We start from the raw sequence: 24,089 nt of genomic DNA, 5'->3' as shown, positions 1-24,089 counted from the left end.
TTGTTGATGCTAGAGGTCAGAGGAGAATGGGCCGACTGATTCAAGCTGATAGAAGAGCAACTTTGACTGAAATAACCACTCGTTACAACCGAGGTATGCAGCAAAGCATTTGTGAAGCCACAACACGCACAACCTTGAGGCGGATGGGCTACAACAGCAGAAGACCCCACCGGGTACCACTCATCTCCACTACAAATAGGAAAAAGAGGCTACAATTTGCACGAGCTCACCAAAATTGGACAGTTGAAGACTGGAAAAATGTTGCCTGGTCTGATGAGTCTCGATTTCTGTTGAGACATTCAGATGGTAGAGTCAGAATTTGGCGTAAACAGAATGAGAACATGGGTCCATCATGCCTTGTTACCACTTGTTACCACTTGTTACCACTGGTGGTGGTGTAATGGTGTGGGGGATGTTTTCTTGGCACACTTTAGGCCCCTTAGTGCCAATTGGGCATCGTTTAAATGCCACGGCCTACCTGAGCATTGTTTCTGACCATGTCCATCCCTTTATGACCACCATGTACCCATCCTCTGATGGCTACTTCCAGCAGGATAATGCACCATGTCACAAAGCTCGAATCATTTCAAATTGGTTTCTTGAACATGACAATGAGTTCACTGTACTAAAATGGCCCCCACAGTCACCAGATCTCAACCCAATAGAGCATCTTTGGGATGTGGTGGAACGGGAGCTTCGTGCCCTGGATGTGCATCCCACAAATCTCCATCAACTGCAAGATGCTATCCTATCAATATGGGCCAACATTTCTAAAGAATGCTTTCAGCACCTTGTTGAATCAATGCCACGTAGAATTAAGGCAGTTCTGAAGGTGAAAGGGGGTCAAACACAGTATTAGTATGGTGTTCCTAATAATCCTTTAGGTGAGTGTATGTATGACAATATATGGCAATATCAGAAATATGGTGGTGAGTAAGTTATATTTAGAAATATAAATAACAGGCAATGATAACAAATAGAGATTCAAAACAAAGCTATATGGAGCTACAAACACAGACCACTGAGCATTGAGGCAGACAGGATCAATGTGTGAAAAAGAGACCAAATGAGAAACATAACCAAACAACAAGGCCCACAGACCAAAGAATACACCGCATTGGCAAGGGCAACAGCAATGGGCCATGATTAGCACCCTTAATAATTACAAATAAATCACATGAAAGAAAATATTCAAGACAAATTCAGCCACAACAAAAAGTAATACATATGAAAATAGGAAAAGAAAAAAGAACCAAACCCAATAAAATACAAATCAATTAAAAGGATCACAAACTGTGATTTTGACTGTTAAGCTTACATGTCAGCACAGTGCAATATACTGTCTGATAAGCACAATCAGTCAGAAGTGGGATGGAAACAACCATGCTGCGAACCGAGTTACCAACCCAGCCAATCGATGAGTGTCGTACTAATTAAAAAAAAAGAAAGAAAGAAAGAAATGAACTGTGGCTATATGTTTACATGCCATGTCATTATGCTATTTCTACGTCATTGCACATGTGCAGTCCTTTCAGTTTAGGTTTTCAATTTGATCAAGTGTTTACACGTCCTCTCAATCAGATTAGAAAAGGAATAAAACACCTATTTCAATCCGACCGAAATTTCATTCGGATCGAGCTCAATCGGACTGATAAAGATACTTGAAATGCGTGATAATACCAGGTGTAACAGTAAGGCATCTTGGCTGACCACTTGTGATCAGATCACCGAAAACGCATCTTAATACCAGGTATAAACAGGCTTTCTTTTTGCTCCAGAAGTCCCTAAGCCTATAGGGGCCTGTGTAGACCCTAATCTGCCCCTGGTCCCAAAGCATGATTCTGCACGCTTTACCATGGGTATGGTGTTCTTTTGCTGATGTGCTGTGCTGTTTTTGTGCCAAACGTTCCTTTTGCAATTTTGGCCAAAAAGTTCAACCTTGGTCTTTTTTGAGACTGAATATATGGTTTAGCAAGTTTAGCCGAGCTTTGATGTTTTTTGGTCAGAAAAGGTTTCGCTCAAAACTCAGACACGGAGAATATGGGGCATAGGGGTGAATTCAGGTTGATTTGGACACTTTTTTCCAGTCATCTCAATGGCAAAAAGTGTCCCAATCAACCTGAATTTACCCTAGTTGTCACTGCCAGAAAGAGCTGAAATTCTTTTAATGTTGCTGTCAGCTTCCCTGACCAGTTTTCTCTTTGTCCTCTCATCAGTTTTGGAGGGAAAATGTTCTTGATATTGTCACTGTTGTTTCATGCTTTCTCCAGTTGTTGATGACTGTTGTCATTGTGCTGATATAGATATATGGTATACCTAATGGCTTGGAAATTTTGTTGTAGCTTGCAACCAAGATGATGTCAGAAACATCTTTCAAGAACAGCTGAGATTTATTTGGTGTTAATCAGTCACTTCAGGTGACAGGCGTGTACTATTACACATGAGCTTGATTATACATTCTTTCAGTGGGATTGCATAGGTTATTATTACACATTAAAGGTGCAAAAGTTCCACTGTACATGATTGTAAGTTGTACTAACTTTTTTTTATGTTTTAAAAGCTATTACAATTATGACAATATAAAAATTTTTTTGGAGAGTTTATAATGTAATACATTTCTCATAATATAAAAATGATTACATCATGAGCTCCAGATTACATTGAGAAAATAATTACATTATAAACATTTTATTACAATTATTATGTAGCCTAATATTTATTACGTTATGCACAATTTTTACATTATGAGTTGCTAGGGTCAAAGTAGACGTTTGAGGACCATGGCATTATGCAAATGTGATCCGGTGTTACATATGCAGGTCACGGAAGTGAGACTGGAATTCCTGACGACTCGTTAGTCTGTTCTTTCTTCTGGGAGACAATGACTTTATTTATCGTGCACTTTTGACTTTACAACTTTGCAGACCGTTTACATTCACAGACAGCTATATTACTGCATGAAATATTCGAAAAAGCATAATAGAGGCACTTTAAAGAGACATCACAATAAACATTTAAGTTTCAAAGTTGTTTTTATTTATATTACGTAAAGATTGACCAACAAAATGTTTTAACATTTTAATAACATTGTAATTAATGATAGATACTGTACCTGTAGATATATATATGACATTTGTTATTTATGTATAATTTTAACACATCTTTAAAGTAACTTTGAATCTCTTTCAAAATACAAGTGTAAATTTATGTGATCATTTCTACTATCAGTAAATAATGTTATCATAGGATAATTAAAACACAATAAAAAAGTAGGCTTTTATGTGTCCAACATATACCTTACACCATGTAAATGTCAAACACACATGGGTTTCTTTTATGTTTGTGAATAGAAAGGATCAGAAAAAGAAAGGAAATGGAAATAAGATTATTATTTTTTTGTGGAAAACATGCCAACGTTACTACATATCCATATACTACTCTAAAGCATGGTTAGTCCTCAGGTCTCTCTCGGGTCTCATCAGATCAGATACAAGCAGATACTGAGAAGGCAAATTGCTGCTGTAAGTCATAACAAGAAAAGAGAGAGTTATTTGAACTGTATGCATTGAGAAAAAAACATAAATGTTATTGTTGAATAAATTGTGATTAACACAACATTGGAGAACTTTTGAGAAATGTATTTACCACGACTCAGAAAGCTGAGTGAGATGCTGGCATTTGATTTAGCTGTGGTCCTAGCTATGGTGGCAGCAGTAGTGCCAGCTGTAGTGCCAGCTGTAGTGCCAGCTGTGGTGCTTACAACATTAGTAGAATTGACATTAGCTAGATCAACCAGAACAGAGGACTCAAGTACACTTGTTGGTGCTCCCAGCACAGTTCCTTTAAAAGAAATTGCAAAATGATAGTATAATCAGCTCAGAGTTTATGTATGTACAGTTGCAACCAATAGTCTGAGGCCACTACTAAAAATGCTACTATTTTGCATTTTTCATATTTATTATACATTTTCCCCACTACAATTTATATTATATAAACAATTTGAGTTGAATAGTTGAATCAAAAGTTAATAGAAAAAAAAAAAATCATATTTCCTCATTTTGAGTATTTGGTATGCCCACCTTTTCCTTTAATGATAGGAACACTTAAGCTGACATAGACTCCTTAAACAAAACATAATGATCCATGCAAAAAATCTAAAAGTTTACATGGTCATGTTACAAATTTGCTGTAAAAAGTGACCTAGGAATAGTGCAAAGTCTACAATATTGAACTAATTTTTTATTAACTGTTTTACCAAAATAAGTAAATGTTATTTTTAAAGCACATGTAGTGTTCCATTGCTGCACAAATGACATAAAACAACCCATTACAGGCTTTGTAAACAATTAGATAAGCTTAAAATGAATTCTAAAATGGACAGGGAGCCAATCAAACAAGTCCAGAACTGAAGTAATGTGAATCCTTTTTTTTTAGTACCAGTCAACAGTCTTGCAGCTGCATTCTGAACTATCTGTTACATCTGCCAGCTGCGGGTGCCATCATGTACCAGCAGATGGCAGCCTCGTCCCTCACTGTTTCCATAGAATCTGTTATTCCCTGACTTCTTTTCCCAGAACCCTCTGCTCATTATTAGTTTATCTGTTTCAGCTGTGTCTTGTTTCATTTGATCATTACCCCTGTCTATTTATATGCCCTTTGCCTTGCCTTTGTTGTGAAGTCTTGTTTGTTTTTGGTTAGCGTTCTCTGTCAGCATTTCGAGCAGTTCTTGTGTTCCTTAAGTTTATCTTTGCCTGAGTCTTGGAATCCTTGTTCCTGTCTGCATTTCATGGATTGTATGTGTGTTTGGACTGATTACATGTGCTTGACCCTCTGCCTGGTATGGACCTTGGATTATACTTGTTTGAATTATACTACTTTGGATTATACTTGTGATTAAATTGCGTTGGGATTCTCACTCTCTCTCTGCTGTCTTACCACAACCACCAAATCATAATACTCTGCAAGTGTGTTAATGAAGACTGGGGATGTGGGGAAGACCTAGATAATTGCAATGGTCTGCTCCTGATGTATATAAGCATGGAACCTTTTGCAAATCATGAAGTCAGAAATTATTTAAGTTTGAAATTAACTCTCACCTGGTAGAAACTATTTTTAATTGACAAAATGGTTTCAATCAAGTCAGAGATAATGAATCAAATATAACACCCAGATTGGTTGCTTATGGCCTAACTTGCTATGAGACAGTTTCTAGACTTGGAACAACCAAAGAAGATTTATCTATCTTTGTGATTATTGAAAATAATTTTTCAATGTCTTTGACACTTGGACCCCACTGTATTTGAATTACATTATTATTTGAATTATTTTTTTAGTGAAATGTATTACTTTCAGCATTAGCTACATATCCTATAACAACCTGTAAGGTAACAAACTCACCATTGTTTGAACCCTTCCAGATGTCAAGGAAGATGAGAATTTTGGAATTAGCAATGTCGCTGATGTTGAAATGTGTGCCGTTGTCACTGCTTAGGAAGGATTTGACGTTTTCATCCATGGGGATGCTGAAAACACACTGAATCAAGCTTGACTGTATTGAACCCTGGGAATTGTTTACATAAAGCTGGGGAAAAAAAGATTGATTATTTGATAATTATTTGATAAAAAAAAGTACACAAACAATATGCTCAAATCCTTACTAAATCTGTGATCCTCCATGTATTGTTGTAGAGCATTGCATTTTGAAAGACAAAACTGCCATTATTATTGCCACAGACAAAGATGACATGACGGTCCTGCAAAAAGAAGAAAAAAATGAAAAAGATGGGGGGGTGTTGTTATGAGAAGGAGAAAATGGACGTAGCACCAAGCAGACTACTGGCCTTGGCATTTTATGCTGGAAATGGCAACATTTATGTTATAATTTTTACATGGTCCCTTTTTGAATAAATAAAAATAAAACCAATAAAATATCTAAACCTCAAATAGCAGACTGCTTAAACTGTCACGGTGTGGTTACAACAAAGATGAGGAAGGATCTAAATTCAGCAGTAAAACTTTAATAAACAATAATTTAAAATAACAAACACTATGTTTAACAACAAGCAGGAACAGAACCACCACTGAAAACAAACATATGCTGCGTCTCAATTCGTCCTACTTATACTCCTCCCTAAAAGTATGTACACTTTTTGTGAAGAAAAAGTAGAACTTTAGTAGACAAGCTTTGGGACAAACTATCACATAATAAAATAGCACCTTTAACGGATGCTCTCTGTCGGTTATGATTGATAGACCTGTCAATCATCTTGTCAAAGACAAAATTCTCCACATTTAATATAATTTCCTACCGTATCGGAGAGAAATGCAGAAGCACGTTGATCTGCCAGTGCGGAGACTCTCCTCATTTTCATGCATACCATTGCATTTAAAAGTTAATGGTCAAACGGATCTTTATACAAGTAAATGGTGTTGCAGGTGAAATATAACACGGATGACATTACATAAATATTTTTATCAGCTTAAATGTTGATTATTGGCCACTCAAACCCCATTATCTAAACCTCTCTACCGTCGGCCGTGCATATCCGCCATGTTTTGTTGTTTTCTGAACTTTTTACTCATGTTTGTAGTTCTGAACTGGATCCTCCTCCGAAGCGCAATGGGCTGTGGACAATATTAGCTGTTATAGTGAGCATGGATCCACCCTTCGAAAATCGACCAGAAATGGTAGACCATCCAGGACTTCTCACATACTCTTTTCAACATACTATGCTTTGGGACACACTTATTTTATTCTCATATACCGTTTAGGATGGATAGTATGGACATTGAGATGCAGGGTTACTATTAGATGTAAGAACGGACAAGGAACTAAATTAAACAGGGAATAAATGAGTAACTTAACAAGGGGCAGGTGGACACAACTGGTTGCTATGGTAACAAACAACTAGAAAACTAGGCCACACTAGGGCTACGTCTACATTAATCCGGATACATTTGAAAACGGTGTTTTCATTTCAAAACGCTTTCAGTCCACGCTAGCATTTTCTGTATTTAAAATGTAAATTTTTGCAGGACTGTGATATGAGGAGTGTACAAAGTAACATTATCTTCAGCAACAGTGTGAAAGTGAATAGCACATAGCAGGCACAATAGCGGTATAAACATACATATCAGATCAATATGTGTCACATGACTTAATGTGTCATTCTTTTTTAAATACCTCTGTTTACAGTCAATGTGAAAACCGTTTTTTTCAAATTTATTTACTTGGGAAAGCATTTTCAAAAAGCTCCGTTTTTTTTTTCAGGACGTGTCCTGTCAGTGTGGACAGACGGCCAAAACAGAGAGAAAAAGATTCATTTTAAAAACAAAACCGTATTAGTGTGGACAATGCTAAGGGGCCGTTTACACGACACCTTTTTCAAATAAAAACTTGGATTTTATGCATTTTGGCCGTTCATTTACACGACAACAGCGTTTTGGCGGGCTAAAAACGCAAACTTTTGAAAACGGGTTTCAAAGTACAAGCTTTTGAAATTGAAAATGATAGGTGACGTATTACATTTACACTATAGGCATGAGCGTTTGGCGCGAGTGCTCTGTGAAAGAATCCATCTGTGCGAAGACGCATAGTTTTTCTTTACAAAGTGACATCAACTACTTGCCTTGCCAGATCTGTGTGAAAGGGGATCGTTTTGATAATGTTGTCATCTGTACAAAAAAAAAGGTTCCGTTTTTAGTACATTGTTCTCATGTAAACGTACCCAAGTAAGAATGGAAATAAACACAGGAACTGGGAGCATCTAAAACTAAAGCAAAACAGAACCTAACCCTGACATAAACCTCTGAATGCGCAGTCAGATTTACTTTATAGACATTGTTTGTGTATCTGTCACTGCCTGTTTAATTTGTGTTTAATCAAGCCCATAATGGACCTTATTTCAAGCAAAGTGTGAGTAGTTCATTACAGTATTTGGTAACACTTTACAATACGGGTGCACTAATCTGCATTAATTCATGCTTAACTAATGCACAGATAATCATGTGTTCTCTTACGAGAGTTCTCTCGTACTGCGTCTTAGCTAAGACGCTGCGGGAAAAGTCTCTTTTCACGAATATTGAAGCAAAAAATTATCCTTAATTTTAATATTTGTAAAACGCATTTGCCACAGTATGCAGCCATAGGCAAGACGGCTCGTTTGCTCATTGGCTGTTGTACTAGCAAATGCATAAGCCTATCGAGCGCAGGCTGATGCAACATCAGACCAATGAGGCCACTTCCCGCCGACGCGGGCGTGGCCTCGCCCTATAAAGGTAGCTCGAAAAGGCTGACTCACTTGATTTTTCACCTCTTCAGCGAACCTCTCACATCGCTGGATCTCGGATAGGAAGCAAGCGTCGTCTGAGTGCAAGCACATCAGCGGGACGAGCCATCTGAAGTCGCTGGCCTTCGCCGCCTTCCACTGCCGTACCTGCTGCGCTTTCCGGCGCTCATATCCTTTTCTGTTTCTCTGTGTGTGTGTGTGTTCGCCCTGTGACACACACTCGTAAAAGAGCTCGCGTCTTTTTAAAGATGCCTTCCTGCGGCTCGTGCCGAGCCCCACTCAGCGAGGGAGACCGTCATGTCATCTGTGTCTCCTGCCTGGGTGAAGATCATGCAGCGCTCGCACTCGCTGACGGCGGCTGCCCTCACTGCGAGCTTATGCCTTTGGCGACTCTGCGGACTCGCCTGGCACTTTTCTCCGAGCCTGCACTCCCCGCCGCGTTGCCGCGCCGTAAAAAGCGCCGCTCCCAGCGGATTCCGGAGCCCTCTACAGCCCGACCGAGCTCGCCGGAGCGCCCGCTCGCTTCGCCGGCCTCGCCTGTATCACTTCCTGATGCTCAGCGCCCGCAGTCTGCCGCCGCTTCATCAGAGGAAGTCGATTTCAAAGCCGCGTCGGGGGATGAGGACACGTGCTCTCTGTTAGCTTCGGGCAGCGGCGATTGGTCGAGCTCTGAGGATCTCGCGCTCGCTGCTCGTAAGCCTAGCAGACGAGCCAACATCGAGAAAGAGTTGATGCGGGTGCTCTCGCTGGCCGCGACGAGTCTCGGCCTCGAGTGGTCTGCACCAGCACCTCCCTCTCGTACCCGGCTGGATGGTAGCTTCCTTCCCGGTGAGCATGCTTCTCCTGAGTCTAAGCCCGCCCCCTTTCTTCCTGAGCTTCATGAAGAAGTGGCAAAGGCCTGGAACGCTCCCTTCTCAGCACGAACTCGTTCGTCTGTTTCTCCAGCATTCTCCGCCCTGGACGATGCTAAAAACAGAGGCTACCAGTCACTTCCGCCGGTTGAACAGGCGATAGCGACGCACCTTTGCCCGCCCTCTGCTGGACGGCGGACGAAACCAGTGTTGCCATCCAAAGCCTGCCGCACGACGTCATCGCTGCTCGCGCGAATCTTTTCCGCTGCTGGGCAGGCTGCGTCTGCACTACACACCATGGCCACGCTGCAGATTTTCCAGGGAGATCTCCTCCGTAAGTTGGACGAGATGGGACCTGATGCAATCTGCCTCGCGGATTTGAGAAGCGCTTCGGATCTCACCCTTCGCGCTACTAAGTCTGCCGCTCAAGCTATGGGACGTGTTATGGCTTCCGCCACTGTGGCTGAAAGACATCTGTGGCTGACGTTTTCAGACATGGCCGAGTCTGAGCGCACCGCGTTCCTCGACGCCCCGCTGAATCCCACTGGCCTCTTCGGATCCTCTGTCAATGAGTTCATAGAGAGATTCGCAGAGGACCAGAAAGCGTCACAAGCCTTCAAGCACTTCCTGCCGAAGCGCTCCAGTTCTGCAGCGAGTCGTGCTAAGCCGACCCAGCGGAGCTCTCAGCCACAGCCCCCTCCTCCTGCTGCGTCATCACGACAGCAACGCAGCGCGAGACCCCGCTCTCGCTCTACCAGCCGTCGCCCCGCGCCGCGTGGCCCACGGCAGAGGATTGTGGTGAAACCGGAAGCCCCGAACACATCCTAGCACGCCTAGGAAAGCGCCGGTGTACAAGTCCCGCTGCGGCCGGACTCACACCCAAGCGCGCCGCTGTTTCAGTTCCAGGTATTGCGACTGTCTCAGCGTCTTATGCAACGCGCAAGCCCGTACAGTTGCCCGCTTGCCTGCACACAAAAGCCGTTTTCACGGCTACCCAGATATATCCCATAAAGAGTGTATTTTCTGGTGTCCCGGCCACGGCCGATGGTGCTATAAATGTAACGCTGATGCCCACTTCTCAGTGCCCATCCGTACACACAAGCACAGCCCTTCACACAGGGCTCGCGCCCATAAAATCGACTCAAGTCGATCGCGCGCACTGCATAGTAGACGTGTCCACTCCTCAGTGCACACGATCACTATGTCACGCACGTCTGACGGTTTCTGTAAAAACGAAACCTGTGCACGTTCGCTCTGCTCAGGCAGACAACGCGCCAGAAGTAGTAAAGGTGCGCGCTTCCAGCCCACACTTACTCACAGACGATATGAGTCCCACGGGACCCGTTCAGCCCTCCCTCACTCAGCTAAGCGCCATAGTGGGGTCGAGGACGAGCGCTCTGCCCGCTGTCATCAGCGCGCCCCACGCCTCGAATTCCACAGACATAACGCCTGTGTTACAGCACACCGAAGCGCTTCCGTTGCTCAGCCAACAGAGTGCGCTTCGCATCCAACCCTTAGCCATCCATGCAGATGCATGGGCAGTGCTTCCAGGGGTTTCGGAATGGGTGCTAAGCATTATAAAGAGAGGCTACTCGCTACAGTTTTATCGACGCCCTCCCCGCTTTACGGCGCGTGTCGAAACTACGGTGAATTCGGAAGTAGCACACCTACTCCGAGCCGAAATTTCAAAACTGATGAGCAAAGGGGCTATAGAGCCTGTATCTCATGCTCAAAGCGAACGGGGGCTGTACAGCAGATACTTTCTGGTCCCCAAAAAAGACGGGGGCTGCAGACCCATACTGGATCTGAGACAGCTGAACAAAGCATTAGTGAAACGCAGTTTCAGAATGCTTACGACCAGGAAAATCCTCGCGCATATTCGCGAAGGAGACTGGTTCATGTCAATAGATCTGAAGGACGCGTATTTTCAAATACAGATAGCGTCACGTCACAGGCAATACTTGAGATTCGCCTTCGACGGTCAGACATACCAGTATACAGTCCTGCCATTCGGTCTGTCCCTAGCACCTCGCACATTTACGAAGTGCATGGACGCAGCGCTCGCCCCTCTCAGACTCAGAGGCATGCGAGTGCTGAACTATTTGGACGACTGGCTGATTCTGGCTCATTCACGATCAGAGCTCGTGGAGCACAGGACCATGTTACTCGATCACCTCGAGAAACTCGGTCTCAGAGTCAATTGGACGAAGAGTTCACTGAACCCCAGTCAAACGATTTCGTTTTTGGGCATAGTTCTGGACTCACAGTCTATGACGCGCACAGCGCGCGCTCGGCATTCAGCGCGCAGCGAGATCTCTCCGCTGCGACGCGTCCTTCCCGCTCAAGACGTTTCAGAAGATGCTAGGTCTCATGGCCTCAGCATCGCCAGTTCTTCAGCTGGGCCTGCTCCGCATGCGCCCCCTGCAGTTCTGGCTGAAAGCGCGGGTACCACGCAGAGCGTGGACTTCTGGTCGATTGCGTCTCAAGGTCAACCAGAGCTGCGTTACAGCTCTAGAACCTTGGACGGTGAACGACTGGTACCAAACAGGTGCAAGCCTGGGGACTTCCTCGAGAGTGAGAGTGGTGTCCACGGACGCCTCCACCTCGGGATGGGGAGCGCTGCTCGAGGGCAGACCGTTATATGGCCTGTGGTCAGAACGGGAAAAGCTCCGACACATCAACTGTCTGGAAATGCTGGCAGTAGAAAACGCGCTGACACGTTTTCGTCCCCAAATCAAGGGCCACCACGTCTTAGTCCGTTCGGACAACATGTCGGTGGTGTCCTACATAAATCGCCAGGGCGGTCTCAGATCCCGAGATCTGTACAGGTTGGCGGAACGCCTCCTGGTATGGGCTCAGCACAACTTGCGCTCGCTAAAAGTAGCTCATGTGCCTGGGATACAGAATGTGGGTCCAGACAGGCTGTCCAGGAACAACATTCCCGCGGGCGAATGGTCTCTACACCCACAAACAGTCCAGCTGCTGTGGGAGAGATTTGGCAGAGCGGAAGTGGACCTCTTCGCGTCCAGCGAAAACGCTCACTGCCCCGCGTTCTTTTCCAAGAGCGAAAGCGCGCTGTCCCAGAGGTGGCCGCGCCGCCCGCTCTATGCTTTTCCCCCCGTCTCCCTCCTTCCAGAGGTGATAGAACGTGTGAGGGAAACGAAATGCTCAGTGCTGCTTGTAGCACCACTCTGGAGGAACCAACCTTGGTTTCCAGAGCTGATGCAGTTGGCAGACACTGCCCCATGGCCGGTGCCATTGAGAAGGGACCTTCTCTCGCAGGCCAGGGGCTCGATTTGGCACCCTCAACCGAAGTTGTGGGCCTTACACGTGTGGGCTCTCAACGGTTACCCGCTGATTTCTCAGTAGGAGTGCTAAATACTATCACTCAGGCTAGAGCACCGTCGACTCGACGGCTCTATGCCTCAAAGTGGTCGGTATTCTCCAGTTGGTGTGGGGCTCGGGGATGCTCACCCCTCGACTGTGAGGTAACGGAGGTTCTCTCCTTCCTTCAAGAGCTGTTGGATAAGGGCAGAGCCCCATCCACGCTCAAAGTTTATGTGGCGGCTATCGCAGCGTTCGCTGAGACAACGCTCGGTCAGTCGATAGGAAGGAACGATTTGGTCATCCGCTTCCTCAAGGGAGCTAGGAGACTGAACCCTCCCAGACCCCCGTCGGTCCCTGTTTGGGACCTCTCTACGGTCCTGGAGGCCATGAAAGGTTCCCCTTTCGAGCCCATCCAGACGATTAGTCTCAAACATCTGTCATTTAAGACAGTGTTTTTGCTGGCCCTTGCTTCAGTGAAGCGCATAGGGGACCTGCACGCGCTCTCAGTGAGCCCGTCGTGTCTGGAGTTTGGGCCTAGTGACTCGAGAGTCATACTCAAACCTAGGCACGGCTATGTGCCGAAATCCCTCAACACGCCGTTTCGGGCTCAGGTTATATCCCTGTCCGCCCTGCCGGTGTTAGAAGAGGAAGGAGACTTGGGCTCTCTCTGCCCTGTCAGGGTTTTAAGAGCCTATGTGTCTCGCTCTGCTGCCTTTAGACAGACTGAGCAACTATTTGTCTCGTTCAGTGGACGTTCCAAGGGAACGGCTGTTTCGAAACAAGGCCTATCCAGATGGATAGTTGACGCCATAGCGTTGGCATACACCTCCAGGGGTCTTCAGTGCCCGCTGGGTGTCAGAGCGCACTCCACGAGAGGCGTTGCCTCTTCGTGGGCCTGGTCTAGTGGAATATCTCTACAGGATATTTGTATGGCGGCAGGCTGGGCCTCGCCGTCTACATTTATCAGGTTTTATAACCTCGAGGTTCCCGCTTTGCAGGCTAAGCTGTTATCGGTGTAATTGAACACTGAGAATGCAAGCACAGTGCGTTACTACTATCTTACGGGCAGTTTTACGTAAGACCCATATTCCCACTTTAGTCAAGAGTGTCTTGTCTAAGTGATGTCTTATATTACGTCTGCAGACGCAGCCACATATCAGAACGGAGAGTTCCTCCTCTTGTTCTAGGACTCTATGTCAGTCCCTCTGGTGATTGTGCACTGTAAATCCTGGGTCAGCCTCCAGGTTTATGGTTGTTAATCCCTGCACGCACGGCGTCTTACATTGGGTTCCCGCAGCGTCTTAGCTAAGACGCAGTACGAGAGAACTCTCGTAAGAGAACGTACTCGGTTACTAACGTAACCTCGGTTCTCTCTAGAAGAGGGAACGAGTACTGCGTTCCCTGCCGTGCGTACGATTCACTTTGGTTCGCTTCTTCGTTGAAATAAATCAAGTGAGTCAGCCTTTTCGAGCTACCTTTATAGGGCGAGGCCACGCCCGCGTCGGCGGGAAGTGGCCTCATTGGTCTGATGTTGCATCAGCCTGCGCTCGATAGGCTTATGCATTTGCTAGTACAACAGCCAATGAGCAAACGAGCCGTCTTGCCTATGGCTGCATACTGTGGCAAATGCGTTTTACAAATATTAAAATTAAGGATAATTTTTTGCTTCAATATTCGTGAAAAGAGACTTTTCCCGCAGCGTCTTAGCTAAGACGCAGTACTCGTTCCCTCTTCTAGAGAGAACCGAGGTTACGTTAGTAACCGAGTACGTTAATGTATGACTCATGAAGAACTAAACCCATAAATGGCATATTACTTAACAATTAGTTAATAGTCATGTGCCTCAACAAGTAAAGTCATAACATAATGATACATTTGCAAATCATTAGTTAATGATTAATTAAAGCAGACAGCTGGAAGTTGAAGTACATTGCTTTGACCAACTGTGGTAATTAACACATTAATTTACACTTTTAGTTAATAAAATAAGTTATTAAGGAATTAATACATTATGACACATTTAATTAATAACAATTCATTTATTACTTAATCTATTAATCATTTAGAATCTTTATTAGTTGCTGATGCAGTAATCATTAATTAATGGTTTAGTTCTTCATGAGTCATACATTAACACATGATTATCTGTGCATTAGTTAAGCATGAATTAATGCAGATTAGTGCACCCGTATTGTAAAGTGTTACCCAGTATTTTGCTGTTTAACACACTATCGGTCAAAAGTTTGAAATATTTATTTATTTATTTATTATGCTAACCAAGGCTGTATTATTTGATCAAAAATACAGTAAAAGCAGCAATATTGTAAAATATTACAATTACAACAGCCATGGTACTTCAAACTTTAGTGTCACATTATGCTTCAGAAATAATTCTAATGAAGTTTTATTAACTAAGTTCGGGAGGAGCACGTTCAGATAATTAACACAAGTGGAGAGCACTCAGCAATCAATGATAAGAGGGTATATATAGACTCAGCAGTCTTACCTCGATCCATTGACAGTTTGCAGCATCCCCCCACCACCCCTTCTCCACACTTCTAGTTCTAAACACTTACATACGGGGGGAGTACTCTGGGTTCGGGCTGAATTCCGAGCTCGGAGCCCTCCCTCCGGACAGCACGCCAAATACGCATTAATCTTACTCCCTCAAAACTATATGTAAGTGTGAACTCGTGAAATATGTAAATGTATTGCTTTATTATTATTAGGGGTTCAAGCATGAAATGCTGAAACCCTATTGTAATTGTAAGGATTCGTAAAACGCATCGTGCAGGCCAAACCGTAAGGCCTAGAGACTTGAAACCTGGCCAGATGGTAGGCCTCAATTTGGGGACAACCTATCAGAGTATGACCCCAAATGGCCCATAGGTGGCGCTACAGCAACCAAAAGTTCAAAATTGCTCATAACTCTTAGACCGTTTGTCCCAGGATCAAGTGTCTTATATCGTTGGAATCCTTGGCTCGAGGCGGACAAAATGGCTATCTCCGATTTGCTCGCCCTTCAGGCGCCAATTTCGAGTAAATTGCATTTTTTTGAAAAACTTATTTTTGCGAACTTCTCCGAGGTTTTTCGCCCGATCAGAACCAAACCACTGCAAGAATATTCTCTGGAGTCTGACAATCAATAATCATCCAAAAAATTCTAATTTTCAATTAACGGTCAATAAGGGGAACCAAAATATTTGATGGCACCAGGGCCACTTTTACTAAAACGGTTATAAATTGTTAACGGAAAGAGATTTTTTTGCTTAACTTGGGATACATCTTCCTGAGCTCAATTTGAGATCACTTGAAAAAAATCCCAACAATTGGCCACTTGGTGGCACTATAAAACGGTTATAACTTGTGAACTGAAAGAGATATTTTCGCAAAACTTGGGACACATGTTCATGAGCTCATTCTGAGGTCACCTGAAAAAAAATCATGACAATTGGCCACTTGGTGGCACTATAAAATGGTTATAACTTGTGAGTGGAAAGAGATATTTTCGCTAAACTTGGGACACATGTTCATAAGCTCAATCTGAGTTGGCATGAAAAAAATCGTGACAATTGGCCACTTGGTTGCGCTATAACAGTGAAAAAAATCATGAAAATAGCTATAAGCGCACCCAACTGTTAGTCTACTGAAAACTGGCACGCAGTGTCTTTGTCCAGGGTGCCATGATAGTCTATGAGAACATTGGTGTATCTAAAAAAACTCAGTATACGTCATTGGCACAATGCCTTGAAGGAGCCTTAGAAGTTTCAAGCCAGTGTTTTTTCACAGGAGTGACCTCCTAAGACTCCTGAATCCTTGCCGAGTCCAATAATACCAAACATGCCAGGTTTCGCCTTATGGTTTTGTAAGTGTCATTTAGAGCTTTAAAAAATTGTGTTTATCTTCAAAGCCGTTAGTCCGATCGAGACAACAACAAAAAAAAAACAAAGGAAATTTGAAAACATAGGTAAATAGCTAAATAATAACGCCAAAATACTAAAATTATGATAGGAACTGACAAAAAAAATAATTAAATCCAATCAATTTCACCCATGGATCATTTTGATGCTCTCACATGTTTGAAACGAACAATGATGGATTGTGATGAAATTTGTTTTGAATTGGGAGTGGCGAATCCCCGTCCATACTGTCATTGACCATTCGCAAAGACCCGCCCACTTTACTTACTGTTGCTATGTCTGACAAGCGACGCCACTCTCACACCACACCAAGTTCTCACGCAGTGAAAAATACATTGCGGGCTGACAGACAAGTACTTTTGATATGAAACAAATGGCACTTTTCCACTACACAGTACCAGCTCGCCTCGGCTCGGCTCGACTCGACTCGGCTTTGTTTGGTTTTCCACTGTGTAAAAGTTGTACCTGTACCTGCTTCCAGGTACTTTTTTTCGTACCACCTCCGGCGAGGTTCTAAGCGAGCTGAGGCGATACTAAAATGTGACGTGAAAACACGGCAGACTGCTGATTGGTCAGAGAGAATCGTCACTATTCAAGCGCCAGACGGAGTATCCTGAATAAAAAACTGCAAAAACAAAAACATCCAAAAACAGCATACACTCGGTTTCCTCCATTGTCCTGTGTGTGTGGCAGCGGATGTATCTCGCGTAGAAGATTAAGTCACGGCAGTTTCCTGCGGTGTCGCTATGACGACCAGGTACTATTGTGGCGGTACTATCTGCAATGGAAAACGGAGCGAAAAGCGAGCCGAGTCGAGTTGAGTTGAGCTGGTACTGGTAATGGAAAGGCGCCAAAAGTCTCACCTTTCAAATGTAGTCATTTTTTAGAGACATTTAAACAATAAATACCGTTTTGTGACTCTTTAATGTGTCTGACAGATCGCTGTAGACTCGAGGCTCAGTTAAAGCTGCTTGTGAACCGATCATCTCTTCCTTCTAGTTAATTTATAGCATTAAAATAAACATGAATGAACATAAAAGGAATGTTGTTTTAAAGTGCTAAGACGTCAGTACGTACACTTTGTTTTTCAAATTTAAATCCTCCAATGTTAATCTACTAACTCTCCTGACTGCTTTGTGGGACAAAATGGCGGATTATGATTAGTCTGTCAGTCAAACTCCCTGCGAAGGGTCAATTAGAATGCCTGTGCGCACAATCCTGATCTAATCGACAACTTTGCAGTTGCACATATGAAAGTCCGGAAAATCCCGCTATAATGTAAGAGAGCATCTTTTTTATGTATTTGGAGTCCAAATACATAAAAACCTAGGCCTAACAATGTGTTATGGTGCGCTGTCACCAGTGTTTTTTTTTTTTTTTTGGAGCGTAGGCTCCTCCTGATTTTGTAACTCATCTCATCTCTTATATGCTGTGTATGATCATATCCTGCCCTATTCATGGTAGCCTACTCGCGGACATTGCGTCATCAATGTCATCAATTGCGTCATCAAGGAGCCCGCCTTGATAATCCTACTTAAGGGCCGGGTGTTGGCTCGTTACGCCACTGAATATAATTGTCTAAACTCCTTATCAAAATTACATATTTACAACAAATTTGACACATATATATAGGCACACTTTGAGTACTACTAATAAAAGTGGTGGAGATCAGGCAAGACTGTAAGAAGACTCAGGCAAAAAGGTGCTATAACTGTAAAAACGCTTTAAAACCATATATTTCCTATGGCAAACTGCCTGTATTGGCTGCAAATTGACTTTTTCATCTATGATGGCAGTTGTTAAATGCTTGCTAAATAAAAGGTAATGTCTTTTGATGCTTGTGTGCTTAAAGGCCTTAACTGCTTGAACCCCGAAATGCTGCTTGCAGCTTTAATTATTATTATTATTGATGCTCAATTATTAATCATTCTTATCAAGAATGTTGAAAAAATGCTGTCTGTTGTGAGGTTACATTCAGAGACTTGACTTGACTTGACCGGGAAGGGATATGTTCGGTTCACTTATTTTTGTTGTGGCTACAAGATTTTTGTTGTGGCCACAAGTTTAATGCGTAAACAAATCTACGTGACATGGGATTTTCAGAAATGGATATTTGGAATTTATGTAAACTTCTTCTTATCATTCTTATCAAAACATATTACATGTTTATTATTATACTTAGTATAATATATAGACTTTTGATGACTAGCCGGAATGAAATGAAATGAATATTATAGCATACTATTGTTAAATTCCTTTAAAGTGAAGTTAATTCATTTATTGCCACCTACTGGTGCAGGCCTGGAGAAATAATCATAGAATCAAAGCTTTACTGGCATGATTGTCAGGCATTTACTGTATTTATTTGTATATGTATGTTTTTTAACATTTTTTTTTTAATGCTGTCACAGGCATGTCTACATTGTCTACATGGAAATGGAATGGAAGTTATTTTATTTGAAACAGGGACAATGCACAAATAAACATTAAACTTTTTAAACAAGAGAATATGTCTTGGGCCAGGTTATAGCAACAATTGCTAATTTCCACCTGTAGTCCCTGGGCAGGTATGACAAATTAAAAAAAAATAACGATTTTAAAATTTCACAGGATAATGGATAAAGTGATGTCCATTGTAATTACAAACAAGTTTGCAAAAACAGAAACAGGGAGGCCATCAGCCCATTTACATTGTGCTGAATATAATATAAAATATTATAAATTAATATAATATAGCCATGTCTTCATGCTGAGCTGTCTTTATGCCATTCTTAATTATAAATAAAAAGTCAGTTTAGTAAAAATATCCCTTTATTATTATCCCATTTTGCTATGGTCACACAGGTTTGTTTATGTATTAAACTTGTGGCCATGAGAAAAATATGCTGTTCTCTCAACATGGGATCCTGAGGCCACGAGAAATCACCTGTAGGAGAAAAACAAAGCAAAAAAAGTCCAGCAAATCCGTAGCCACAGTTCTCCAATCCGTCCCCTCAGTTTATAAACCATTCTTTAATTGTTCCCTCGGTTTAACAAATCACGTCCACTGATTAATAAACCATACCCGCGAATTTCCAATCCTGTGCTCAGATTTGTAAACCGTACCTTCGGTATTTCAGTCCGTACCCACAAATTCATAATCCATGCACACGCTTTCACAATCCGTTTTGCAAACTGTACTCAAGGATTTGTGGCCTGTCCCTCATTTTAAAAATCTCATCTACAGACACAAGAACAGAACAAGCTCCCAGTTCTGTTAACAATTCTTTCTGTATATTGTTTTATTGTGAATAATTAAGATGAATATAACTGCATTAACTGCATGCTTCTTGGCTATTAGAAAGAAGCTATTTGGCAGTGGGGTGAAACAGACAACAATTTATTAAGAATTATGTGCGTCATAATCTTATTGTCCATCTATTTATTTATGATATTCTAAATACTCTCACTTTTTATAGACTGGGGTTGGTGTACTTTCAATACAAAATACTTTTTACCAGCACTTTTGCTAGGCTACAAAATACATCAAGCATTTCCATGACAACTTAAGTCGGCCAAGGAGCAAAAGCCTTCATTCATTCTTCAAAACCATAGGATTTATTATTAACAATAATCATTATTATTAATAATCATTAGCGCCGACCCGTAGGTGTTCGGCCATTTCCAGAAATTTACATTGAGCGCCAAATGCATCGCTTCATCGACATGGAGAGAGCCTTGAAAAATAATTCCTTCAAATTAGACATGCCACATTAATCAGTCAGGTCAGAAGCGGCCAGTGAGCGGCTTCCTGAACCGACATGAAAGCAAAAGAGCCAGCAGGAGAAGGAAAAAACTTCCAGACTCCCAATCGATCCCAACCTGCCGCCTTGGCGGGACCCGAGCCTCGACTCTCATTCCTCAAGAGATCGTACAAATACTAGATTCATATCACTTGTGAGAGAATCAAACAAGAACAGAGCTTCTTACTGCAAGTTTATCATAATGAGTGCATTCAGCTCCCTCGGGAGTCAAACATTCTCCAACAGAGTAGTATGTTGCACATACAAACAAGTGGCTCTTGAAGACCAAAAAAAAAAGAAAAGAAAAGCTGATAACATGTATTACAGGTGCCCCTTATACTCTGCATGAGATGTCATGGACTGCCGTCTGCCAATGATTTATTGACGTGTGTTTAGATGTTCTTCAGACACCGGTCACGCTGATGGCATCTCTATAGGATCAACACCATGACACAGCGCTGAAGTTCCTCTTCAAAAGGGACCTAACTTACCCTAGACTTACCAGTTTCCACAAATATATTAAGCAGCAAAAACTGTTCCCAACATTGATAATAATAATAAATGTTTCTTGAGCACCAAATCAGCTTTCAATTTTATGACTTTTGGTCAACAGAGGCATTGAAGTGTGTGTGTTGTAAAATATGCTTTGTTTACCTGAGAGATATTAGATGCCACTCCAGCTGCTAAAGCGATGTATCCGGCAGAGTTGCTACTGAGCTGAACAGTAAGCCTGGTGTTAGTTAAGATAACTGAGGTGAAGAAACACTGGGAGCTAGCCAAAGGATCACATCCTTTAGGGTTGTCCAAACACAGTTTGGTTTTCCCACACTCACTGCGGGTGATATTGGACTATGAATAAGAAAAATCAGAAAAAAAATATACATATTAGTGATGCCTTCGTCAACATCAACAGCCTAAACTGCTTTCATAACAATCACATCTTGATTCTAAACAAATTACCTATTTGTCTGTAATTGTTTAATAATGTTTCTTTGAACCAAATAATTGTGGAAAGAAGTAAATGGTATTCTTACAGTCAAAGTTGTTGGTGTTGATAGATTGCTTGAAGCCTCAATGAAAGACACTGCACAGCCTATCACGCAAACCACTAAAAACATCCGCTTACTCTCCATGTCTGAGGAAAAGATTATATATGCATTAAATAAAATGAATTTGAATTAGAATGATACATCTGATATCATACATATTAATGGAATTAACAATTTATGGATTACAATTACGATAAAACATTTTATAATTAAACTAAATGTTGTCTATAATAAATACTATTCTGCAAACAAGCATGTGTTTCTCAACAATTAATTGTTCAAATAACAAATGGATAATTGTTCAAGAATAGAAGGGTTTGATTTAAAATAAACAGAGTTTTAGGGTTCTGAAAAAATGTAAATTAAAGAAACATTACAAAGCAAAAGATTAGATTTTAGCATAAATTTTGTTTCTTCTACTGAAGCACGATCTTGTACAAACCTGTGGTATTCATGCCAAATTAAATGAAATTATAATCGTGTACACTTTCTGTTCAATATAGCAAATAATTATTCTGATAATTAAATTTGTTATGAAAACTATATTTATCTAAATAAATGATTTAAAAATATAAACATTTAACATAACATTTAAATACATATATTTTTCATAACAAATTAAATTATCAGAATAATTATTTGATATATATAATAATTATGTTTTATTTATTTAAATAAATATAGTTTTCATAACAAATGTAATAATATAAATAAATATAATAATAAATAAATAAATAAATAAATATATATATATATATATATATATATATATATATATATATATATATATATATATATATATATATATATATATATATATATAATTATAAATATATGCCCTGGTTTCACAGACAGGGCTAAGATTAATCCAGGATTAGGCTTTAGTGCAATTAGGACATTTAAGTAGCTTTTATAAACTTGCCTTAGAAAAAAAAAATATATATATATTGGTGTGAGACAAAATAATGATACTGACATATTTTAAGATATGTCCGTGCAAGTTGTTTTCTGTTAAAACAGCTCAAACATGCAGTTTAGTCTGGATTTAGCTTGTCTTTCGGGGGTATGTGTATTAGTATATTAAAACTGCAAAACATAAAAATGCAATTTACTATACACTATAACTACACTGTAAAAAAAAGAAAAAGAAATTCATATATATTAGTAAAGTAAACTTAATTTAGTGTTTCAATTGATTTATCCAATGCATTTCTATTTACAAAATCCAAAAAGTTCTCTCACCTCAAGTAAAATTCAACTCAAGTAAAAGTTTTTTTTTTTTTTTTACAGTGGTCTAAGACTTTTGAATATATTAACTTCAAAAATTGGCATGGATTAAATAAACATCAAAATACTGATGAAAATTAAATAAATTACACAAACCTTAATCAAAATCAAACTTTGCATAAGATATGCTTCTTTTACTTCTTCTACCTGTTGATGTCTTCACCAGTAGATACGTTGATCCTCAATCCCTTGGAAAATGAGTAATGAATTTCTTTGTGTATACATTTTACATAGAAGTCAAAGCCCACAAAACCGGATGGGAAATGAGCACACCCCATTGAATGAAAGTGAAAATGACATGTTAAGGTCAAGTATGGCCATACTCGGAATTTGTCCTCTGCATTTAACCCATCCCATTAAATAAATAAATGTTCTTCCTTAAAATACATGGTGCATAAAGTGTGTACACCCCTATGTTAAATTCCCATAGAGGCAGGCAGATTTTTATTTTTAAGTATTTTTAAAAAAAAAATTTTAGGATACTATGCATCCTGATAAAGTTCCCTTGGCCTTTGGAATTAAAATAGCCCCACATCATCACATAGCATTCACCATACCTAGAGATTGGCATGGTTTTATTTCAGTTAGCCTAATAGCTAGTTTGATTTGCATTGAGAGATGATCTTATGGAAAGTACCCCATGCCAATCTCTAGGTATGGTGAATGCTATGTGATGATGTGGGGCTATTTTAATTCCAAAGGCCAAGGGAACTTTATCAGGATGCATAGTATCCTAAAAAATTTTTTTTTTAAATACTTAAAAATAAAAATCTGCCTGCCTCTATGGGAATTTAACATAGGGGTGTACACACTTATGCACCATGTATTTTAAGGAAGAACATTTATTTATTTACGATACATTATTCATTCACAAAGAAAATTGGTGTCCTTAAAGGTTGGATTTTTTTTTTAAATTAAGGCATTAAGTTCAATTTCCAAAATATGATTTTTTATTCCTCTTTTTAGTCAACTTTAGCATGGGTGTATTCACTTATGCATAGCACTATGTATATACAGAGTACAAAAAAAATAAAAAAAATTCTCTAAAATTACAACTTGGTAACCCAGGGGGCCAGAGATGGTTGAGAATTTAAGAGCTGCACTGATTTTGGAACAAAGGTTGCCTTTCTCCTTTGAGTCCTACAACATGGACAACGAAGCCGTCGCCCTGAAGGGAGCCACTCAAAAACAGAGAACATGACATGTGAAGTGTCTTGTAAAATCCTTCCAGCCAATAGGCCTTATTCGCAAACACCGGAAGTAGCTAACCGCGGCCATATTGTTGACATGGCATCTGTCCTGCCCCTAGCTGCACGCAGGTTTGAGTTGAGGGGAGCAGTAGCCTAATGGCTTCATCTTGTCGGTATCAAGAGAAGATAAGCTTGATTGGTGTGGACCCATATCAAATAGACCCAATAGCCTTAAGTAAAGATCCGTCCTTATTGCCAGCCGTAACTTATCCGGATATTTATCAGAGCTGCATTCACCGTGAGACACACGCAATTGACACTTTTCCCACGCTCTCACGCCACACATCCTCACGCACAGAAAAATCGCGAAGCAAAGAGGACACTGAAACCGACAG

The 24,089-nt window shown here is 41.1% G+C and overlaps 1 protein-coding gene across 2 annotated transcripts; it reads right to left on the bottom strand.

The window, feature by feature from the left end:
* Positions 1-3,016: 3,016 nt before the first annotated feature.
* LOC311275823 (uncharacterized protein) lies at positions 3,017-22,702 on the bottom strand. 2 transcript variants are annotated; one of them, XM_084385074.1, is made up of 7 exons: positions 22,601-22,702; positions 21,203-21,303; positions 20,823-21,017; positions 5,658-5,753; positions 5,398-5,581; positions 3,646-3,840; positions 3,017-3,519 (listed from the first exon to the last, which is right to left on the bottom strand). In XM_084385074.1, exons 2-7 carry the CDS (start codon positions 21,299-21,301, stop codon positions 3,479-3,481), a joined length of 810 nt encoding a protein of 269 aa, XP_084241200.1. In that variant the 5' UTR covers positions 21,302-21,303; positions 22,601-22,702; the 3' UTR covers positions 3,017-3,478. The 2 variants fall into 2 exon arrangements, with proteins under 2 accessions (XP_084241200.1, XP_084241201.1); XM_084385075.1 differs by having other exon boundaries at positions 3,023-3,516; positions 22,601-22,688.
* Positions 22,703-24,089: the final 1,387 nt, after the last annotated feature.

This window comes from Rutilus rutilus (genome assembly GCF_951802725.1).
Source record: "Rutilus rutilus genome assembly, chromosome: 17".
Lineage (NCBI taxonomy): Eukaryota > Metazoa > Chordata > Actinopteri > Cypriniformes > Leuciscidae > Rutilus > Rutilus rutilus.
Note: the sequence above shows the minus strand (reverse complement) of the source record. Positions and strands in the feature narration are given on the sequence as shown.